Source organism: Hemitrygon akajei, chromosome 17 (assembly GCF_048418815.1).
Source record: "Hemitrygon akajei chromosome 17, sHemAka1.3, whole genome shotgun sequence".
NCBI classification, from domain to species: Eukaryota; Metazoa; Chordata; class Chondrichthyes; order Myliobatiformes; family Dasyatidae; genus Hemitrygon; species Hemitrygon akajei.
Genome location: NC_133140.1, coordinates 30,509,579 through 30,527,084, shown reverse-complemented (window position 1 = coordinate 30,527,084; position 17,506 = coordinate 30,509,579). Strand labels below are relative to the sequence as shown.

The 17,506-nt window shown below is 42.4% G+C and overlaps 1 protein-coding gene across 1 annotated transcript in view; it reads right to left on the bottom strand.

The window, feature by feature from the left end:
• The window catches only part of plekhg4 (pleckstrin homology domain containing, family G (with RhoGef domain) member 4), a 236,290-nt gene that overhangs the window by 85,844 nt on the left and 132,940 nt on the right, over window positions 1-17,506 (bottom strand). Inside the window, exon 14 of the mRNA XM_073069869.1 lies at window positions 9,974-10,165. Coding sequence (XP_072925970.1) covers window positions 9,974-10,165 — 192 coding nt within the window. The remainder of the gene's footprint in view (window positions 1-9,973; window positions 10,166-17,506) is intronic.

Here is a 17,506-nt window from a genome sequence, read left to right as displayed (position 1 = left end):
AGGAGCTATGGGCAGAGGGGACCAGTGAGGAAACAGGGGGAAAGAGAGGTAGAGAGATTGTGCTGGGAATGTAATCAGCCAGGTCACATGAGAAGAGATTGTCCGTTTGTACTACGGCCTGTCACACACCAGCAGGAACCGATAAGAAGGGAACTAAAGTTTAGCCAAGGACCAGCCCCCACAGGCCCAAGCGGACCTGTGAGCCCCTATGCGAGGTATTAGGGGTGCCCCGAGAACTTGAGTGGGAAGGGACATTACCCAATGATAACAAGGGAGGCAGATGAGGAACCCATTGTTCAGGTTATGTTAGAAGGGCAACTGACACCAATGATGATAGATACTGGAGCCACGTACAATTGCGTACAGCCACAGTATGCCCTTCACCTTCCCATGTCAGGAAAGTTTATTAAGACGGTAGGGTTCTCGGGGAAAACACAGTTGACACAGTGCACGACTCCAGTGCGGTTGAGAATGGGAAATAAAGAAATTGTTTTGCCGGTGCTAGTATTTAAAGGAACTCCGATTAATTTGTTAGGCAGAGATGCCTTATTGAAACTGGAATTAAAATTAGAATGCACCAGAAATGGGCTGAGTGTGAAAAGAGCAGGGGCTCAATTGATAGTGCGAGAAGACAAGAAGGCTAATGTCTTTTGGATAGGAGACACTGCAGATCAGATTCAGGAAACCTGGGAAAAATGGAAAAAGGGCGTGCAGGTTATATTACCCAGGGCTGTAATGCCCAAATCTGAGCTACATTGTACAGTGATTTTTGACGAGACTCAGAACAGGGAGTTAGAGGAGAAATGGCACCTGGAGGTATGTACCCAACAGCACCTGGAAGGGGAGGCTGTGATAACTGGAAAGCAAGGGGCAGCTTTACAAGTTAAGTGGAACACCTTTTTAGAAAAATGGTACAGGATACCGGAGGCTGCGCCCCACGTAACGTTGTTGGTAAATAAGGGATATCAGTCTAAAGACTTAGGACCTTTAGTTAAGAGTGCTGAAACTGTAACAGTGTGGAGGAAAATCACGCCAGAGGTGTGGATATCAGAAGACAACAATTGCATTAAAATAATGGTAAGTGTAGATATGGTAGGGACAGTGAGAGAGGTCGAAATAACTCCCCAACCACACATGCCCTTGCTGGGAAAGGAAAGAGGCCAGCAGAAAGATAAAAGGTTAGATGAGTTGCCGTCTATTCTGTGGTCACAGCATGACACGGACGTAGGGAAAATAAAAACAGCTAGTCCGGTGGAAATAAGGCTGAAAAAAGGAGCAATTCCACCCAGGAGACCACAATACCCACTAAGACCAGAAGCAGAAGAGGGAATAGCGTCGACAGTGCAGGGGTTGCTTGAAATAGGAGTGCTTAAAAGAACAAACAGTCCATGCAATACCCCGTTGTTGCCGGTCTTAAAAGCAGATAAATCTAAGTGGAGACTGGTGCATGATTTGCGAGCGGTAAATGATGTGGTAGAGGACTGGCCAGCGGTAGTCCCCAACCCACACACGCTTTTGACTAATGTTCCACCAGAAGCAAGTTACTTTTCAGTGACTGATTTGTGTTCGGCTTTCTTCAGCATTCCTCTAGCCGATCAGTGTCAGTATTTGTTTGCATTTACTTATGAGGTGCTCAGTATACCTATACCAGAATGCCGCAAGGATTTAAACATTCACCACACATTTTTAATTAGGTATTGAAGGCAGACCTAGAGGGCATGCCGTTGGAAAGTACATTGTTACAGTATGTGGATGACCTGTTGATTTGCTCCCACAGCGAGGAACAGTGTAAGCAGGACACTATAACTCTGTTAGAGAAGCTAGCGCGCGGAGGACATAAAGTATCCAAAAAGAAGCTGCAATTTTGCACGCAGCAAGTGGAATACTTAGGCAGGGTAATATCCAAGGGAGTGAAGGCGATAGCACCAGATCAGATTGAGGCAATAACTAAGGCTCCCAAACCCCAGACTGTAGGGCAGATGATGACGCTTCTGGGAATGACAGGGTACAGCTCAGATTGGATAGGAGAATATGCTGAGATTGTGGCACCTTTGAGAAAGATAATGAAAGAAGCAGGACATACAAATTTAAAGAACGGCTTACAGTGGAATGGAGAGGCAGAGATAGCTTTCAATACTATTAAGCAGGAATTGCAGTCAGCACCAGCATTAACTTTGCCTGACTACAAGAAGGTTTTTCATTTGTATGTATCCAACCGACAGGAGGGTTATGTCACAGCGGTTCTAACACAGGAGACAGGCACAGGAAAAGCAAAGCAGCCGATAGCATACTACAGTACGAGACTAGATGAGGTGGCTCAGGGGTACCCACCCTGTTATCAGGGATTGGCGGTGCTGTACTATGCATATGAAAAGGCATCATCAGTAACCCTGGGCTATCCTGTGACTCTGTACACACACCACAAAGTAGCAGAATTGCTAGAAAGGGGGAAATTTGTGCTGACGCCAGCCAGGATAGCAGTGTATCGGATGCTATTGACATTTCCTGACATAACTATACAGAGGTGCACTATCAGTAATATAGCCAATTTTGTCCCTTTAGACTATGAAGGAGAACCCCATGATTGTGTAGGGAAGACGACGGCATTTGCCAAATTGAGAGCAGATTTACGTGGTCAGAACCACCAGAGGATATAGATAAAAAGGTTCTGTTCGTAGATGGCTCTTGTTATAGGGATTATGATGGAAATCACGCAGGATTCTCAGTGGTGCAGCAGGATCAGTCGAGCTATAAGATTATTAGGATGGAGTCCTGTCGCCAACCGTGTTCTGCCCAACTAGCAGAAATCAAAGCCCTGACAGCTGCGTGTGAAATGATGGAAGGTGAGAAAGTAGATATCTATACTGATTCAGCATATGCTCATGGAGTATGCCATTTGTTCGGGGCAGTGTGGAAGCAGAGAGGTTTTAAAAAAGGTAATGGAGATCCCATACAACATTGTCAGCAAATTCTAGACTTAATAAAAGCCATAATGAAACCTAAAGCATTGGCTATAGTAAAATGCCAGGCACACAAAAAGGGAAATGATGTAATAACAAAGGGAAATCAAGCTGCGGACGAGGCAGCCAGAAAAGCATCTGGATGTACGTCAGCTGTCATTGCCCCCCAGGTAAGCCTGACTCCAGAACCTGACGTAGAGGACCTAATTGAAATACAAGGTAAGGCAACTTTGGCAGAACAGACAATGTGGAAAAAAAGGGGGGCCAAGCAGAACCCGGAAGGCTTGTGGAGCACGGAAGATGGTTTGTTGGTAGCACCCACCCCTCTACTGACGATTCTGATTTCAGAAGCGCATGGGATGGACCATTGTGCAAGGGGGGGAAGTGATAAGGAAAATAAAGAAGGATGGTTTTTGGTCACCTTATTTACAGGCTTCAGTGGACTTTGTCTTGTCACAGTGCGAGGTATGCGCACAAAATAATGTTCGGAAGGGAATTACAACCCCAATAGGTCACATTCTTGTACCTGAAGGACCATTTAAACATCTAGTGATCGATTACGTAGACATGATAAAGACAGTGAGAGGGAAAAGATACATGCTGGTAGTAATTGATCGATTTAGCAGATGGGTGGAGGCGGTACCTCCAAGAGATCAAGGGGCAAAGACAGTGGTAAAATTTCTGACAAATGAAATGATCCCAAGGTTTGGAATATCTACAGAAGTTAGCTCAGATAATGGTTCAGCTTTTATCTAGAAAGTGGTCAAACTGGTACTACAGGCACTGAGGATAAAGCAACGATTTGGATGTGTATACCACCCTCAGTCGCAGGGCATGGTAGAGAGAATTAATGAAACCCTGAAAGCCAGACTAAACAAAATTTGTGCAGACACTAAACTTAATTGGGTCGATGCTTTACCGTTAGCATTGATGAGTTACCGCGTGCAAACTAATCGAATAACATGCCTGACACCGCATGAGATTGCTGCAGGCTGGGAAGCTATCATACCTCTGATAGGGGTAAGCAAAAATGTTGAATGGATAAACTATATATACTACAATCAACAGAGGTTCATCAACTACACCGATGATGCACTGGAGGCCTTAGGGCAACAGCTAGATGCAACTAGCAGGGTGGCGTGGCAAAACAGACAGGTGCTGGATTGGCTTTTGGCAGAAAAAGGGGGTGCGTGTGTAATGTTTGGAGAACAATGCTGCACTTTCATACCGAACAATACTAGCCCAGAAGGGACTTTCACCAGAGCAATGAATAAGTTAAAGAATTTGCGGACGGAGGTCAAATAGAACGCAGGGTTCGGACATCAGTTCTTTGATTGGTTAGAAAGTAGACTCGGAGGATGGGGAGCATGGCTGACTAAAATAGCAATAACTGTCAGTTTTATATTGTTGAGCTGTGCGTTTGTGCTGTGCTGTTTTCTTCCTTGTCTCAAATCTCTTATAGTGCGTGCTGCAACCAAACAATTTCCAATGCTCGTGGCAATTACTGAAGCAAGCTTAGTGGAGAAAGAAACACCGAAAATGTATTGTTACAGCCTACAACACCTGCAGGATGAACAGGAGCAAAACGACAGTGTGGGAATAGATTGTAAGGGCTGCTGAGTCTTTTTCCCTGTCTCAGGTACAGAGGGACAGGTTTTTGGCTCAGCGGCCCAGGGTAACAGGGAGAGAATACTTTGAGGTCTTGGCGCAGAAAATTTTAGTTTAACCCGAGATTTGGGAATAAGTGCTTGAGCTTATTGGGGCTTTTGTGCGCGAACTCTTGGTCTTCTTTCTCTGTGTAAGACCCTCTGGGTCTCAAAGGGGAGATATATTGGAGTTTAAAAGTATAAATTTACCAAAACTATGAAGTCAGTTTTGAAACTTGCTATTTGCTATGCATGTATCCTAAAAATGTAGAAGACAATGGTGTGTTAATGTGTTAATGAAAGGTAGCTAAGAGATGTAGATTAGAACATGATTAAGTCAATTGATAGAAACAATAGGGACATGATGTATGTGTAGTACGTGTAATACGCAACTATAGATCGATTACATATGCTAATGCAACTGGACCAGGAGATTGCTATAAAACATGCTATGTCCAAAGATCGGTGGGCAATCAGCGACTAGCTCAATGACTGTCTCAGCTTTGATTTGCAAATTAAAGTTTAACCCTTCTTGAAGAATCTTCTGCATCTCTTGGTCATTTGTGAGGCACGAAAAACCACGACAGCACTAGAAATGTGTGTTGATCATGCACAGTTCATGACCATAGTTCTAGCAGCCTCTGTCCATTTTAGTCCATGTGGGCCCAAACAGCTGGGCCAGGCCTCACTGTCAAACTTTTATTCCAGCACTGAAATCTCCCAACATGCATAACCCTTCAGTGCTAGGTATCTTGGACAATGCTTCATCCACTGTCCCCAAATAGGCAGAGAGTGAAGATTCTGTCTGGCCCCCTAATGGGGGCTCAACAGCTGCACACCGCAAAGCCTTCACCATATGGTCTTGGCTCAGCCTGAGACTTCCCTTGCTAGAAGATGGTTTTGACTCTCTAGTTGTCTGCCAGATGAGTCTTCTGAACGCAGGCAATATCAATATCAATCCGCAGAGTTTTCTGTCTATGATGACAGTCTTCATCGATCTATTGGATGTCATTCATGAACCCTGGATACATAGTCCGACTCCAACTTACGATATGAAGAGCTGGAATCTTCTTGGCTCCCAATAGGTTTACCTGGTGCAAAATTTTAAGCCTACTTGTTGATATTAGCCTTGAAACTCCACACACCCAATGAAACAGGCAGGGCATGGAAGGAGAGCACCTTACTATCTGGGGGTTTCCCAGCTTGAGGCTGGTGGTAGCTGTCCAATGAGATTCAATCATCTCTCCCACTGTCAGAAGTGACCCCTGGTGCTCATTCCTACACCAATTGGTGTGAACTTAGAACTTGTAACTGCCACGTCCTGTGTTGTACCGAAGTCTTGTAATATCACTGGTGTGACCTCTCCAGGGTACTACAAGCACGGGCAGGTAATTATGGAGACCTTGGACTGCCCAGGTAAAAGATCCTCCTCTTGGCCTGCTGATCTAATCCAAAGGAAAGGTAGGACCGATACAATTTGGTACCAGCGTGGCTGCAAGAGTTGCCGGGAGGAGACACAGTTACCTTAGGAGCTGTCAGGGTTTACTCTGTTAGGCTTCATCTGCCCCAAGACTAACCTACAAGGCAGTGGGCCATTTTCCCATGGATAGGGCACAGTTGATGGATGCTCAAGGTGTGTCCATGGACCCAAGGAGCAGTTTGGGGTTTGATGTTCCAACTGCTGTTTTCTGTGTGAGCAGTCTCATAGCTTTTGTGTGAAGGAAGGGGTGTGAGGTTTGGAGTTTGCAATCTTTGTTTCTTTTTACTCTTCGTGTGGGGAGCGGTTTGGTGTCTTTTCTCTTTTCTGTATTTCACAGCTATCTGGAGAAGACGACTATCAGAGTTGTATTGTACATGCATATTTTGATAACAAAAAGAAACTTTGAAACTTTGAACCCTGACAATTCCGAGGGTTTGGAATCAGAGTTTCACTTCTCCTGAATGAATCGTTTGCCAAGGCGAACAAGCTCTGGCTGTCTGTATTTAGAGTCAGAGTTGCCATTCTCTTCAACTGGCTGCCAACCAAGGCTAATGAGCTCAGTCTGCCTCACAGACTCCAATGCTCTAGGCTGAAATAACGTAGCCACTGCAGGGCTCCATCCCTAAAAAAGGTTGAGAGCCCAGCAGATGGCAGCGACAAGCCCAACGGCCCATGGAGCAGCAGCGTTTCAGTGGCTCTAACATCATAGCATCCAGTTATGAACAAGAACACTTGAAGCCACTGTGGGGACAGACAAGACTGGAGACAGCTGAAGGCAACACCCGAAAAGGGGCTGGGAACTACCGAATGCCGGCCCACCCCTTTGAAGTCTAAGATTAGAGAAGTCATATCTAAACAAGGCAAGCAGCTTTAATGTTGGGCTGAGCACTACATAGAGTTGTACTCAGCCCAGAATGTGATCGCAAGTGCTGCACTTAGGGCTATCCCAGATCTACCAGTCACAGAGAAGCAAGATGCATTGCCAACACCTGAAGAATCAGCAAAGCCAGTGATTATCTCACTTGTGGGAAGGCACCTGGAAATGAGAGAGTCCTTCCATAAGTTTTAAAGAATGTCAAACCAGCTTTGCTACACCATCTGCAAAAGCCCCTGTCTCTGCTGGGAGAAAGGCTACGTACAAGACATGCAAGATGCCAATATTGTCACCTTGTACAAGCAAGGTGATTGCAGTGACCGTAACAACTATTGTGGTATCTCCCTCTTCAGTATCGCGGGAAAGGCCTTTGCCCGAGTTGTTTTTGTATGGCTGCAGCACCTTGCCCAACATGTCTACCCTGAGTCACTGTGTTATTTTAGAGTAGGCAGATCTGCTATGGATACAATCTCCTTATTACGCCAGGTGCAGGAGAAATACTGACAGCAACAAAAACCACTTTTCACTACATTCATTGACTTGACAAAGGTGTTCGAGCTGGTCAGCAGAAGTGGGCTCTTCAGGTTGCTGCAAAGGATAGGCTGCCCTCCAAAACTGCTGGGCATGATTACTTCTTCTAATGAAGACATGCACAGTACTGTCTGCTTTAACTGTGCAACCTCAGAAGCCTTCCCATTGAGAAGCGGAGTAAAGCAAGACTATGCTTCGGCACTGACATTCTTTGGCATCTTCTTTTCCATGCTGCTTCAGTATTGTTTTGGCAAATGTGCTGAGGGTGTCTACCTACATTCCAAAGCTGATGGCAAACTCTTCAATATTGCTCACTTTCACTCCATGACCAAGATCCGAGAGGTCTTCTTTCTCAAACTGTTGTTTGCTGATGACGTAGCACTGACTTCCCACACAGAAGCCCAACTATAGTATCTCAGTGACTACCTGTTATATGCGTGCAAGAAGCTTGGGCTGGTCATCGACTTGAAGAAGACAAATATCATGGCTCAAACCACTGACTCCCTCCCATCTATCACCATCAATGATCATACTCAGAAAGTGGGTGATTCCTTCACCTATCTTGGGTCAACCATCACAAACACTCTGGCTGAAGCTAGATTGAACAAGAGAGTGTGGAGCAACAGCCATTTGACTGCAAATACAAAGCTGTGTGCATACCAAGCCTGTGTTTTTGGCACTTTTCTCTTTAGCAGTGAAGACTGGATAATCTAAGCTAGTTAAGAGAAGAAACTGAAAGCTTTCACCTATGGTGCTTCAGGATCCTGCACATACCTTGGCAGGACAGAGCCACTAATACAATGCGTAGGCATCCCAGCATGTTTGCCCTCCTTAGCCAGAGGCAGCTCAGATGATTAGGACATATGAGGCAAACAGGCTGTAGTCCAATCCCAAAAGACCTGCTTTATAAGCAGCTGGCAGACGGTGCACACCCAGCTGGTCACACACAACTTTGCTTCAAAGATGTCTGCAAAAAGGATATGAAGCTGGCCAGCATCGATGTGAACAATTGGGAAGACATAGCAGATGACTGGGCCGCCTGGAGTCTGGCAGTTCAAGAAGGTGTGCAAAAAGCAAAAAGTACCCGTATCAACAAGCTGGCTGTCAAGAGGGCTCAACGGAAGAAGAGTGCTGCTCAAACCACATGCCTGTCTTCCTTCACCCGCAGCCAGTGTGGAAGAGACTGCTACTCCAGAGTGGGACTTCTCAGTTACTCTAGAAAGAGAACCACCATGAGCTGACTGTTCCCGTGTGCTACCCACCATCTTTCGAGCTAGAAAGATGCCAACTGAACTATCATAAACTATTTTCATTTAAGGACTTACAAACTTATAGATCAAGAAATACATCTCAGGTAATTTTTGATGAGTATTTTTAACTTGTCTATTCATCTGCTTAGCATTTTGTTGACTTGAAGATTTGAAAAATGTTATTCTTAGATGCCTTAATTATAAAAATAAAACTTAATGTTAAACATATTGTTGGAAGTGTTCTCTAACAGAATGAAGAACTGGAAAGTATTTAAAAAGTAACCAGTAGCATGATCAGATTGCATTTGTTGTTAACGCAATAAACGTGGATATAACTGCCAGAACATTAAGTTGATGCTATAACTCTCTTTATTGTAATGAAACTTATCAATTTCTGCAGTGGTTCATGGTGCACTACAGTGTTAAGTGTCTACAAAGGATCACTGTACTCAACAGCAGTGCCACTCCAATGGCAATATCTATTGTGGAAGGAAGAACAATTGAAAACAAATGAATCAAATTAATATGTAAAATGGCATACTTTAAAGTTTTTGATATGTAGCATTCAATAGCTACCAGATTATCAGCATAATACATGCAAACTGCTGGAGGAGCACAGCAGGTCAAGCAGCATCTATGGAAATCAATGAATAGTTGATGATTCATGCCAAGACCTTCTTCTGCCGAGTTCCTCCAGCAATTTGTACTTGCCGAGCTCCTCCAGCATTTTGTACTGCCAAGCTATTTAACATATTAATTTTAACTATTTCCACCCCCCTGATACCCTGAATATCTTCCCTATCTGTCTAATATGGTACTGAAGTTCCTGTGTGTCATAGATACTGAAAACAAAAGACTATCCCACTGCTACAATCAAGAATTTTATAAAGCTGTTAGGTGTAATTGGATAAAATGTGAATAAGTGTTCATCCACATGAAGTCCTGATTTAAGCACTTCACAACTTTAAAAGTTTATTTAAAAATTTTCTTAAGCCCAATTGATCACATAAAAATTTTGCTTTCAATAATCACAAAAAACAAAAAGTAGCAACCTTTTACGCACAAACAAGAGAAAATCTACAGATGCTGGAAATCCAAGCAACACACATAAAATGCTGGAGGAACTGATGAAAGATCTCTGCCTGAAACATCAACTATTTTCTCTTTTCCATAGATGTTGCCTGGCCTGCTGAGTTCCTCCAGCATTTTATGTGTGTTACTCTTTTACCCACCTTGTCGAAAAATTCATATAGCGATAAAGTCTTGTCAATCTTCAGTTTGCTTTCATCCAGGTTCTTTACAAATTCCCCAAATTGCTTTCTGTATGCTTGCAGCTTTACGTTACAAGCCTGCAATTTTGAAGACTTAAAGTCCTGCCATGGTTCCAGCTTCTTCAAGAGGTCCTTGCCTTTCATACAATATTTCTGTAATGAAAGGAGGGCAATTGTCAAAAATGAAGCATAATCCAAATAATTAACAAGAAAACTATGTCCCTGAGAATCATAAACTTTAATAAAAAGATTGGGGGAAAAAGCTCTAACAAATATATAAATATATCTTATTTTAGTTAACACAACACATATGTACAATAGCAATTTTTAAGTATATTAGCCAAATACTTTACACTACAAATTAAATGCGGTGTTATGCACGAAAGATACATTTTGACTCACTAAAACCTTGAAACTTAAAGTTTCCTACAAATTGCTATTGAAGTGAGTTGAACAAATAACAGGTTAAATGCTTTAATTATGAGAAAGGAACAATGAGCTTTATTAGAATGCTAGCCTTTCAGGATACTGAAATTAAATAAATATGGAATGCTTTGCAATTTAATATTCCATTGATACTTCCATTGATGCAAAACTTGGTAGAATAAAAAATATAAGAGTAAAATATTGTAAAGTCAAAAACAAAAATAAAGCTAATCTCTTAGTTATCCAGGAAGGGTTGCAAGATGTACAAGTTTTCTGACTCAAATGTGTCAAATTTCCATATTTTCCAATACTGTTGCAAGATTTAATTCTTGAGAATATTTCAATCTTACTATTCTACACCCAAAATGAATTTATGGCGAACTAATTTGGGGACTATCTTCTTGTATCTGCTCAAGCTTCTTCCATCCCATTGTCACTACATTAGACAAAATCTCTTTAGGCTTCTGCATCCCGAAGCTGTATGCCAAGACGCAGTGAGATTTTAATGGATGCTAGTTATCAGGTGTTGTACTGCTGAGATCCCAGTACAGTATATTCTGACAAGCTCTGGCAAACAGCAAAACTAGGGCTTACACATTGCCTTCTGTCAAGGAATTAAGAGTTCTTACATGTTCACATCATTACGCTTGCAAACTATTGTTGTAAAAATGTTTATCTTCCCTATTTTGCAGTCTGAAAAATTTTCATGCAAATAAATGGATGCTCCATTCCACAACTTATCTAAACTGCCTTGAAACAACAGTGTCACGCCTGTGTAGCTAGAGAAGTGAAAGCCTCTCAACCTGCTCTCAGCTTTCCATCAATTTTAAGGAATCCTATCTTTTCATAATATTATCTTTAATTTATCTAATTTAATTTAATTTAATTAATCATCAGAGTGGACTGAGGCAGAGTTGGATGGCTTTGACTCAATCAGGCTTCGGCGAGAACAGGCAGAGGCGAGGTTTGAACGGGGCACGACTGCACAAGCACGTGAAAGTCGGCCTCTGAGATCAGCAGGGGAGTTTAAAAAGTGAGCAGAGGCTGAGTACAAGCTTCACTCCAGGTGAGGTAAGGCCGGGTAAGCTCCTTTAATTAATCTAATTAGCTTAGGAGTAGGTAATGGAGGCAGCAGTTAGGGCAGTTGAGTGCTCCGTTTGCAGTATGTGGTAAGTCAGGGCGAGCACAGCTGTCCCTGATGACTACACCTGCAAAAGGTGCATCCAGCTGCAGCTCCTGACAGTGTGGGGAACTGGAGCTGAATGAACTTCGGTTCATTCCGGAGGCAGAGGCAGAAATAGACAGGAGTTTCAGGGAGATAGTCACCCCTAGGAGTCAGGAGACAGGTAGCTGGGTGACTGTCAGGAGAGGGAAGGGGAATAGACAGGAAGAGCAGAGCACCTCTGTGGCCGTTCCCATCAACGATAAGTATACCGTTTTGGATACTGTTGGTGGGGACGACCCACTAGGGACAAGTTGCAGTGGTTACGTCTCTGGCACCGAGGCTGGACCCTTAGCTCAGAAGGGAAGGAGGGAAAAGAGGAGAGTAGTAGTGATAGGGGATTCGATAGTTAGGGGGACAGGTAAGTGGTTCTGTGGAAGAGATCGAGAATCCCGGATGGTCTGTTGCCTCCCTGGTGCCAGTGTCCACGATATCTCAGATCCAGTTCTCAGTATTCTCAAGAGGGAGGGTGAGCAGCTGGATGTCGTGATCCATGTAGGGACCAATGACATGGGTAGGAAGAGTGAGGAGGTCCTGAAAGGTGAGTTTAGGGAACTGGGAGCCAAGTTAAAGGACAGGACCTCCAGGATAGCAATCTCAGGATTGCTACCAGTGCCAAGTGCAGATGGGTTTAGAAATAGTAAGATAGTGCAGATCAATACGTGGCTGAAGACATGGTGCGGGAAGTAGGGCTTCAGATTTATAGATAATTGGGCAGTTTTCCAGGGAAGGTGGCACCTGTTCCGCGGGACGGTTTACATCTGAACTGGAGGGGGACAAATATTCTTGCAGGTAGGTTTGCTGGAGAGGCTCCAATGGATTTAAACTAGATACGAGGGGGGAGGGGAACTGAAGTGTAGGAACAGATATATGGGAGCAGGAAGAAAAAGAAGATAGTAAAGTTCTTTGTACTGTTAGAGATAAACAGAGAGGAAGAGGTGGAGAATTTCTTAAATGCATTTATTTTAATGCTAAGAGCATTGTAAGAAAGGTGGATGAGCTTAGAGCATGGATTGATACCTGGAAATATGATATAGTAGCTAATAGTGAAACATGGTTGCAGGAGGGGTGTTATTGGCAACTAAATATTCCTGGATGTTGTTGCTTCAGGTGTGATAGAATCAGAGGGACAAGAGGGGAAGGTGTTGCGTTGCTTGTCCGAGAAAATATTACAGCAGTGCTCTGGCAGGATAGATTAGAGTGCTCGTCTAGGGAGACTATTTGGGTGGAATTGAGGAATGGGAAAGGTGTAGTAACACTTATAGGGTGTATTATAGACCACCTAATGGGGAGTGAGAATTGGAGGAGCAAATTTGCAAGGAGATAGCAGATATTTGTAGTAAGTACAGGGTTGTGATTGTGGGAGATTTTAATTTTCCACACATAGACTGGGAAGCCCATACTGTAAAAAGGATGGATGGTTTGGAGTTTGTAAAATGTGTGCAGGATAGTTTTTTGCAGCAATACATAGAGGTACCGACTAGAGAAGAGGCAGTGTTGGATCTTCTGTTAGGGAATGAAATAGGTCAGGTGACGGAGGTATGTGTTGGGAGCACTTCGGGTCCAGTGATCACAATGCCATTAGTTTCAATGTAATTATGGAGAAGGATAGGACTGGACCCAGGGTTGAGATTTTTGATTGGAGAAAGGCTCACTTTGAGGAGATGCGAAAGGATTTGGAAGGAGTGGATTGGGACAATTTGTTTTATGGGAAAGATGTAATAGAGAAATGGAGGTCATATAAAGGTGAAATTTTGAGGGTACAGAATCTTTATGTTCCTGTTAGGCTAAAAGGAAAGGTTAAAAGTTTGAGAAAGCCATGGTTTTCAAGGGATATTGGAAACTTGGTTAGGAAAAACAGAGATATCTACAATAAATATAGTCAGCATGGAGTAAATGAGGTGCTTGAGGAATATAAAGAATGATAAATAAATAAATAAATAAATAAAATATAAAGAATTTTATAACATATAACAATCACAGCACGGAAACAGGCCATTCCGGCCCTCCTAGTCCATGCCGAACTCTTAATCTCACCTAGTCCCACCTACCCGCACTCAGCCCATAACCCTCCACTCCTTTCCTGTCCATATACCTATCCAATTTTACCTTAAATGACACAACTGAACTGGCCTCTACTACTTCTACAGGAAGCTCATTCCACACAGCTATCACTCTCTGAGTAAAGAAATACCCCCTCGTGTTTCCCTTAAACTTTTGCCCCCTAACTCTCAAATCATGTCCTCTCGTTTGAATCTCCCCTACTCTCAATGGAAACAGCCTATTCATGTCAACTCTATCTATCCCTCTCAACATTTTAAATACCTCGATCAAATCCCCCCTCAACCTTCTACGCTCCAATGAATAGAGACCTAACTTGTTCAACCTTTCTCTGTAACTTAAGTGCTGAAACCCAGGTAACATCCTAGTAAATCGTCTCTGCACTCTCTCTAATTTATTGATATCTTTCCTATAATTCGGTGACCAGAACTGTACACAATTTTAAGAAAGAAATTAGAAAAGCTAAAAGAAGATATGAGGTTGCTTTGGCAAGTAAGGTGAAAATAAATCCGAAGGGTTTCTACAGTTATATTAATAGCAAACGGATAGTGAGGGATAAAACTGGTCCCTTAGAGAATCAGAGTGGACAGCTATGTGTGGAGCCAAAAGAGATGGGGAAGATTTTGAACAATTTCTTTTCTTCGGTATTCACTAAGGAGAAGAATACTGAATTCTGCAAGGTAAGGAAAATAAGTAGGGAAGTTATGGAAACTATAATGATTAAAGAGGAGAAAGATAGATAGATAGATAGATAGATAGATAGATAGATAGATAGATAGATAGATAGATAGATAGATAGATAGATAGATAGATAGATAGATAGATAGATAGATAGATAGATAGATAGATAGATACTTTATTCATCCCCATGGGGAAATTCAACTTTTTTCCAATGTCCCATACACTTGTTGTAGCATAACTAATTACATACAATACTTAACTCAGTAAAAAAATATTATATGCATCTAAATCACTATCTCAAAAATCATTAATAATAGCTTTTAAAAAGTTCTTAAGTCCTGGCGGTAGAATTGTAAAGCCTAATGGCATTGGGGAGTATTGACCTCTTCATCCTGTCTGAGGAGCATTGCATCGATAGTAACCTGTCGCTGAAACTGCTTCTCTGTCTCTGGATGGTGCTATGTAGAGGATGTTCAGAGTTATCCATAATTGACCGTAGCCTACTCAGCGCCCTTCGCTCAGCTCTCCAGTACTTTGCCCACGACAGAGCCCGCCTTCCTTACCAGCTTATTAAGACGTGAGGTGTCCCTCTTCTTAATGCTTCCTCCCCAACATGCCACCACAAAGAAGAGGGCGCTCTCCACAACTGACCTATAGAACATCTTCAGCATCTCACTACAGACATTGAATGACGCCAACCTTCTAAGGAAGTACAGTCGACTCTGTGCCTTCCTGCACAAGGCATCTGTGTTGGCAGTCCAGTCTAGCTTCTCGTCTAACTGTACTCCCAGATACTTGTAGGTCTTAACCTGCTCCACACATTCTCCATTAATGATCACTGGCTCCATATGAGGCCTAGATCTCCTAAAGTCCACCACCATCTCCTTGGTCTTGGTGATATTGAGACGCAGGTAGTTTGAGTTGCACCATATCACAAAGTCCTGTATCAGTTTCCTATACTCCTCCTCCTGTCCATTCCTGACACACCCCACTATGGCGCTTTTAAGGAATATAAAAGTGGATAAATCTCCGGATCCTGACAGGATATTCCCTAGGACCTTGAGGGAAGTTAGTGTGGAAATAGCAGGGGCTCTGACAGAAATATTTCAAATGTAATTAGAAACAGGGATGGTGCCGGAGGATTGGCGTATTGCTCATGTGGTTCCATTGTGTAAAAAGGGTTCTAAGAGTAAACCTAGCAATTATAGGCCTGTCAATTTGATGTCAGTGGTGGGTAAATTAATGGAAGGTATTCTCAGAGATAGTATATATAATTATCTGGATAGGCAGGGTTTGATTAGGAATGGTCAACATGGATTTGTGCGTGGAAGGTCATGTTTGACAAATCTTATTGAATTTTTTGAAGAGGTTACTAGAAAAGTTGACGAGGGTAAAGCAGTGGATGTTGTCTATATGGACTTCAGTAAGGCCTTTGACAAGGTTCTGCATGGAAGGTTAGTTAGGAAGGTTCAATCATTAGGTATTAATATTGAAGTAGTAAAATGGATTCAACAGTGGCTAGATGGGAGATGCCAGAGAGTAGTGGTGGATAACTGTTTGTCAGGTTGGAGGCCGGTGACTAGTGGTGTGCCTCAGGGATCTGTATTGGGTCCGATGTTGTTTGTCATATACATTAATGATCTGGATGATGGGGTGGTAAATTGGATTAGTAAGTATGCAGATGATACTAAGGTAGGTGGCGTTGTGGATAATGAAGTAGGTTTTCAAAGCTTGCAGAGAGATTTAGGCCAGTTAGAAGAGTGGGCTGAATGATGGCAGATGGAGTTTAATGCTGATAAGTGTGAGGTGCTACATTTTGGTAGGAATAATCCAAATAGGACATACATGGTAAATGGTAGGGCATTGAAGAATGCAGTAGAACAGAGTGATCTAGGAAAAATGGTGCATAGTTCCCTGAAGGTGGAATCTCATGTGGATAGGGTGGTGAAGAAAGCTTTTGGTATGTTGGCCTTTATAAATCAGAGCATTGAGTATAGGAGTTGGGATGTAATGTTAAAATTGTACAAGGCATTGGTAAGGCCTAATTTGGAGTATTGTGTACAGTTCTGGTCACCAAATTATAAGAAAGATGTCAACAAAATAGAGTACACAGAAGATTTACTAGAATGTTACCTGGATTTCAGCACCTAAGTTACTGGGAAAGGTTGAACAAGTTAGGTCTTTATTCTTTGGAGTGTAGAAGGTTGAGGGGGGACTTGATAGAGGTATTTAAAATTATGAGAGGGATAGATAGAGTTGATGTGGATAGGCTTTTTCCATTGGCAGCAGGGGAGATTCACACAAGAGGACATGAGTTGAGAGTTAGAGGGCAAAAGTTTAGGGGTAACACGAGGAACTTCTTTACTCAGAGAGTGGTAGCTGTGTGGAACGAGCTTCCAGTAAAAGTGGTAGAGGCAGGTTCGGTATTGTCATTTAAAGTAAAATTGGATAGGTATATGGACAGGAAAGGAATGGAGGGTTATGGGCTGAGTGCGGGTCAGTGGGACTAGGTGAGAGTAAGCGTTCGGCACGGACTAGAAGGGCCGAGATGGCCTGGTTCTGTACTGTAATTGTTATATGGCTAATTTGTTCAGACAGCTCTTTTGAAAATCAAGTTGAATTGATTTAGACCAAGTAATGATGTGCCATTTACCATGCCAAGAGACTCAAGTTCTAACATTGATCAGCAAAAGTAAACACGCATTTCCTCAGTGAATGCATAAATGTATCAAGCAAGGCAACTCAAAACCAGATTTTTAGATTTTTGTCATTTTCTCAGTGAACAAATAAACCATATGTCATTTGAACTGGCAATTATCTACAAATATAACATTTACAAACCTTTAATAGGGTAAAATATAAATTTGCTACAAAACTACAGGTGAAGTTGAATTGCATATATATGCATATGCATATATATATATATATATATATATATAATGTATAATAGCCATAAAATGCATATAGAAACAAGAAAGTTTCTCCTAAAAATGCTTCAGAACGCTGAATATAAAATGAACTCTCATTCTAAATTAAATATTTTACTTCTATTTTGTTTATTATTTATATTTTAAGTTTGGCAGATGTTCTACAATTTTATGCCA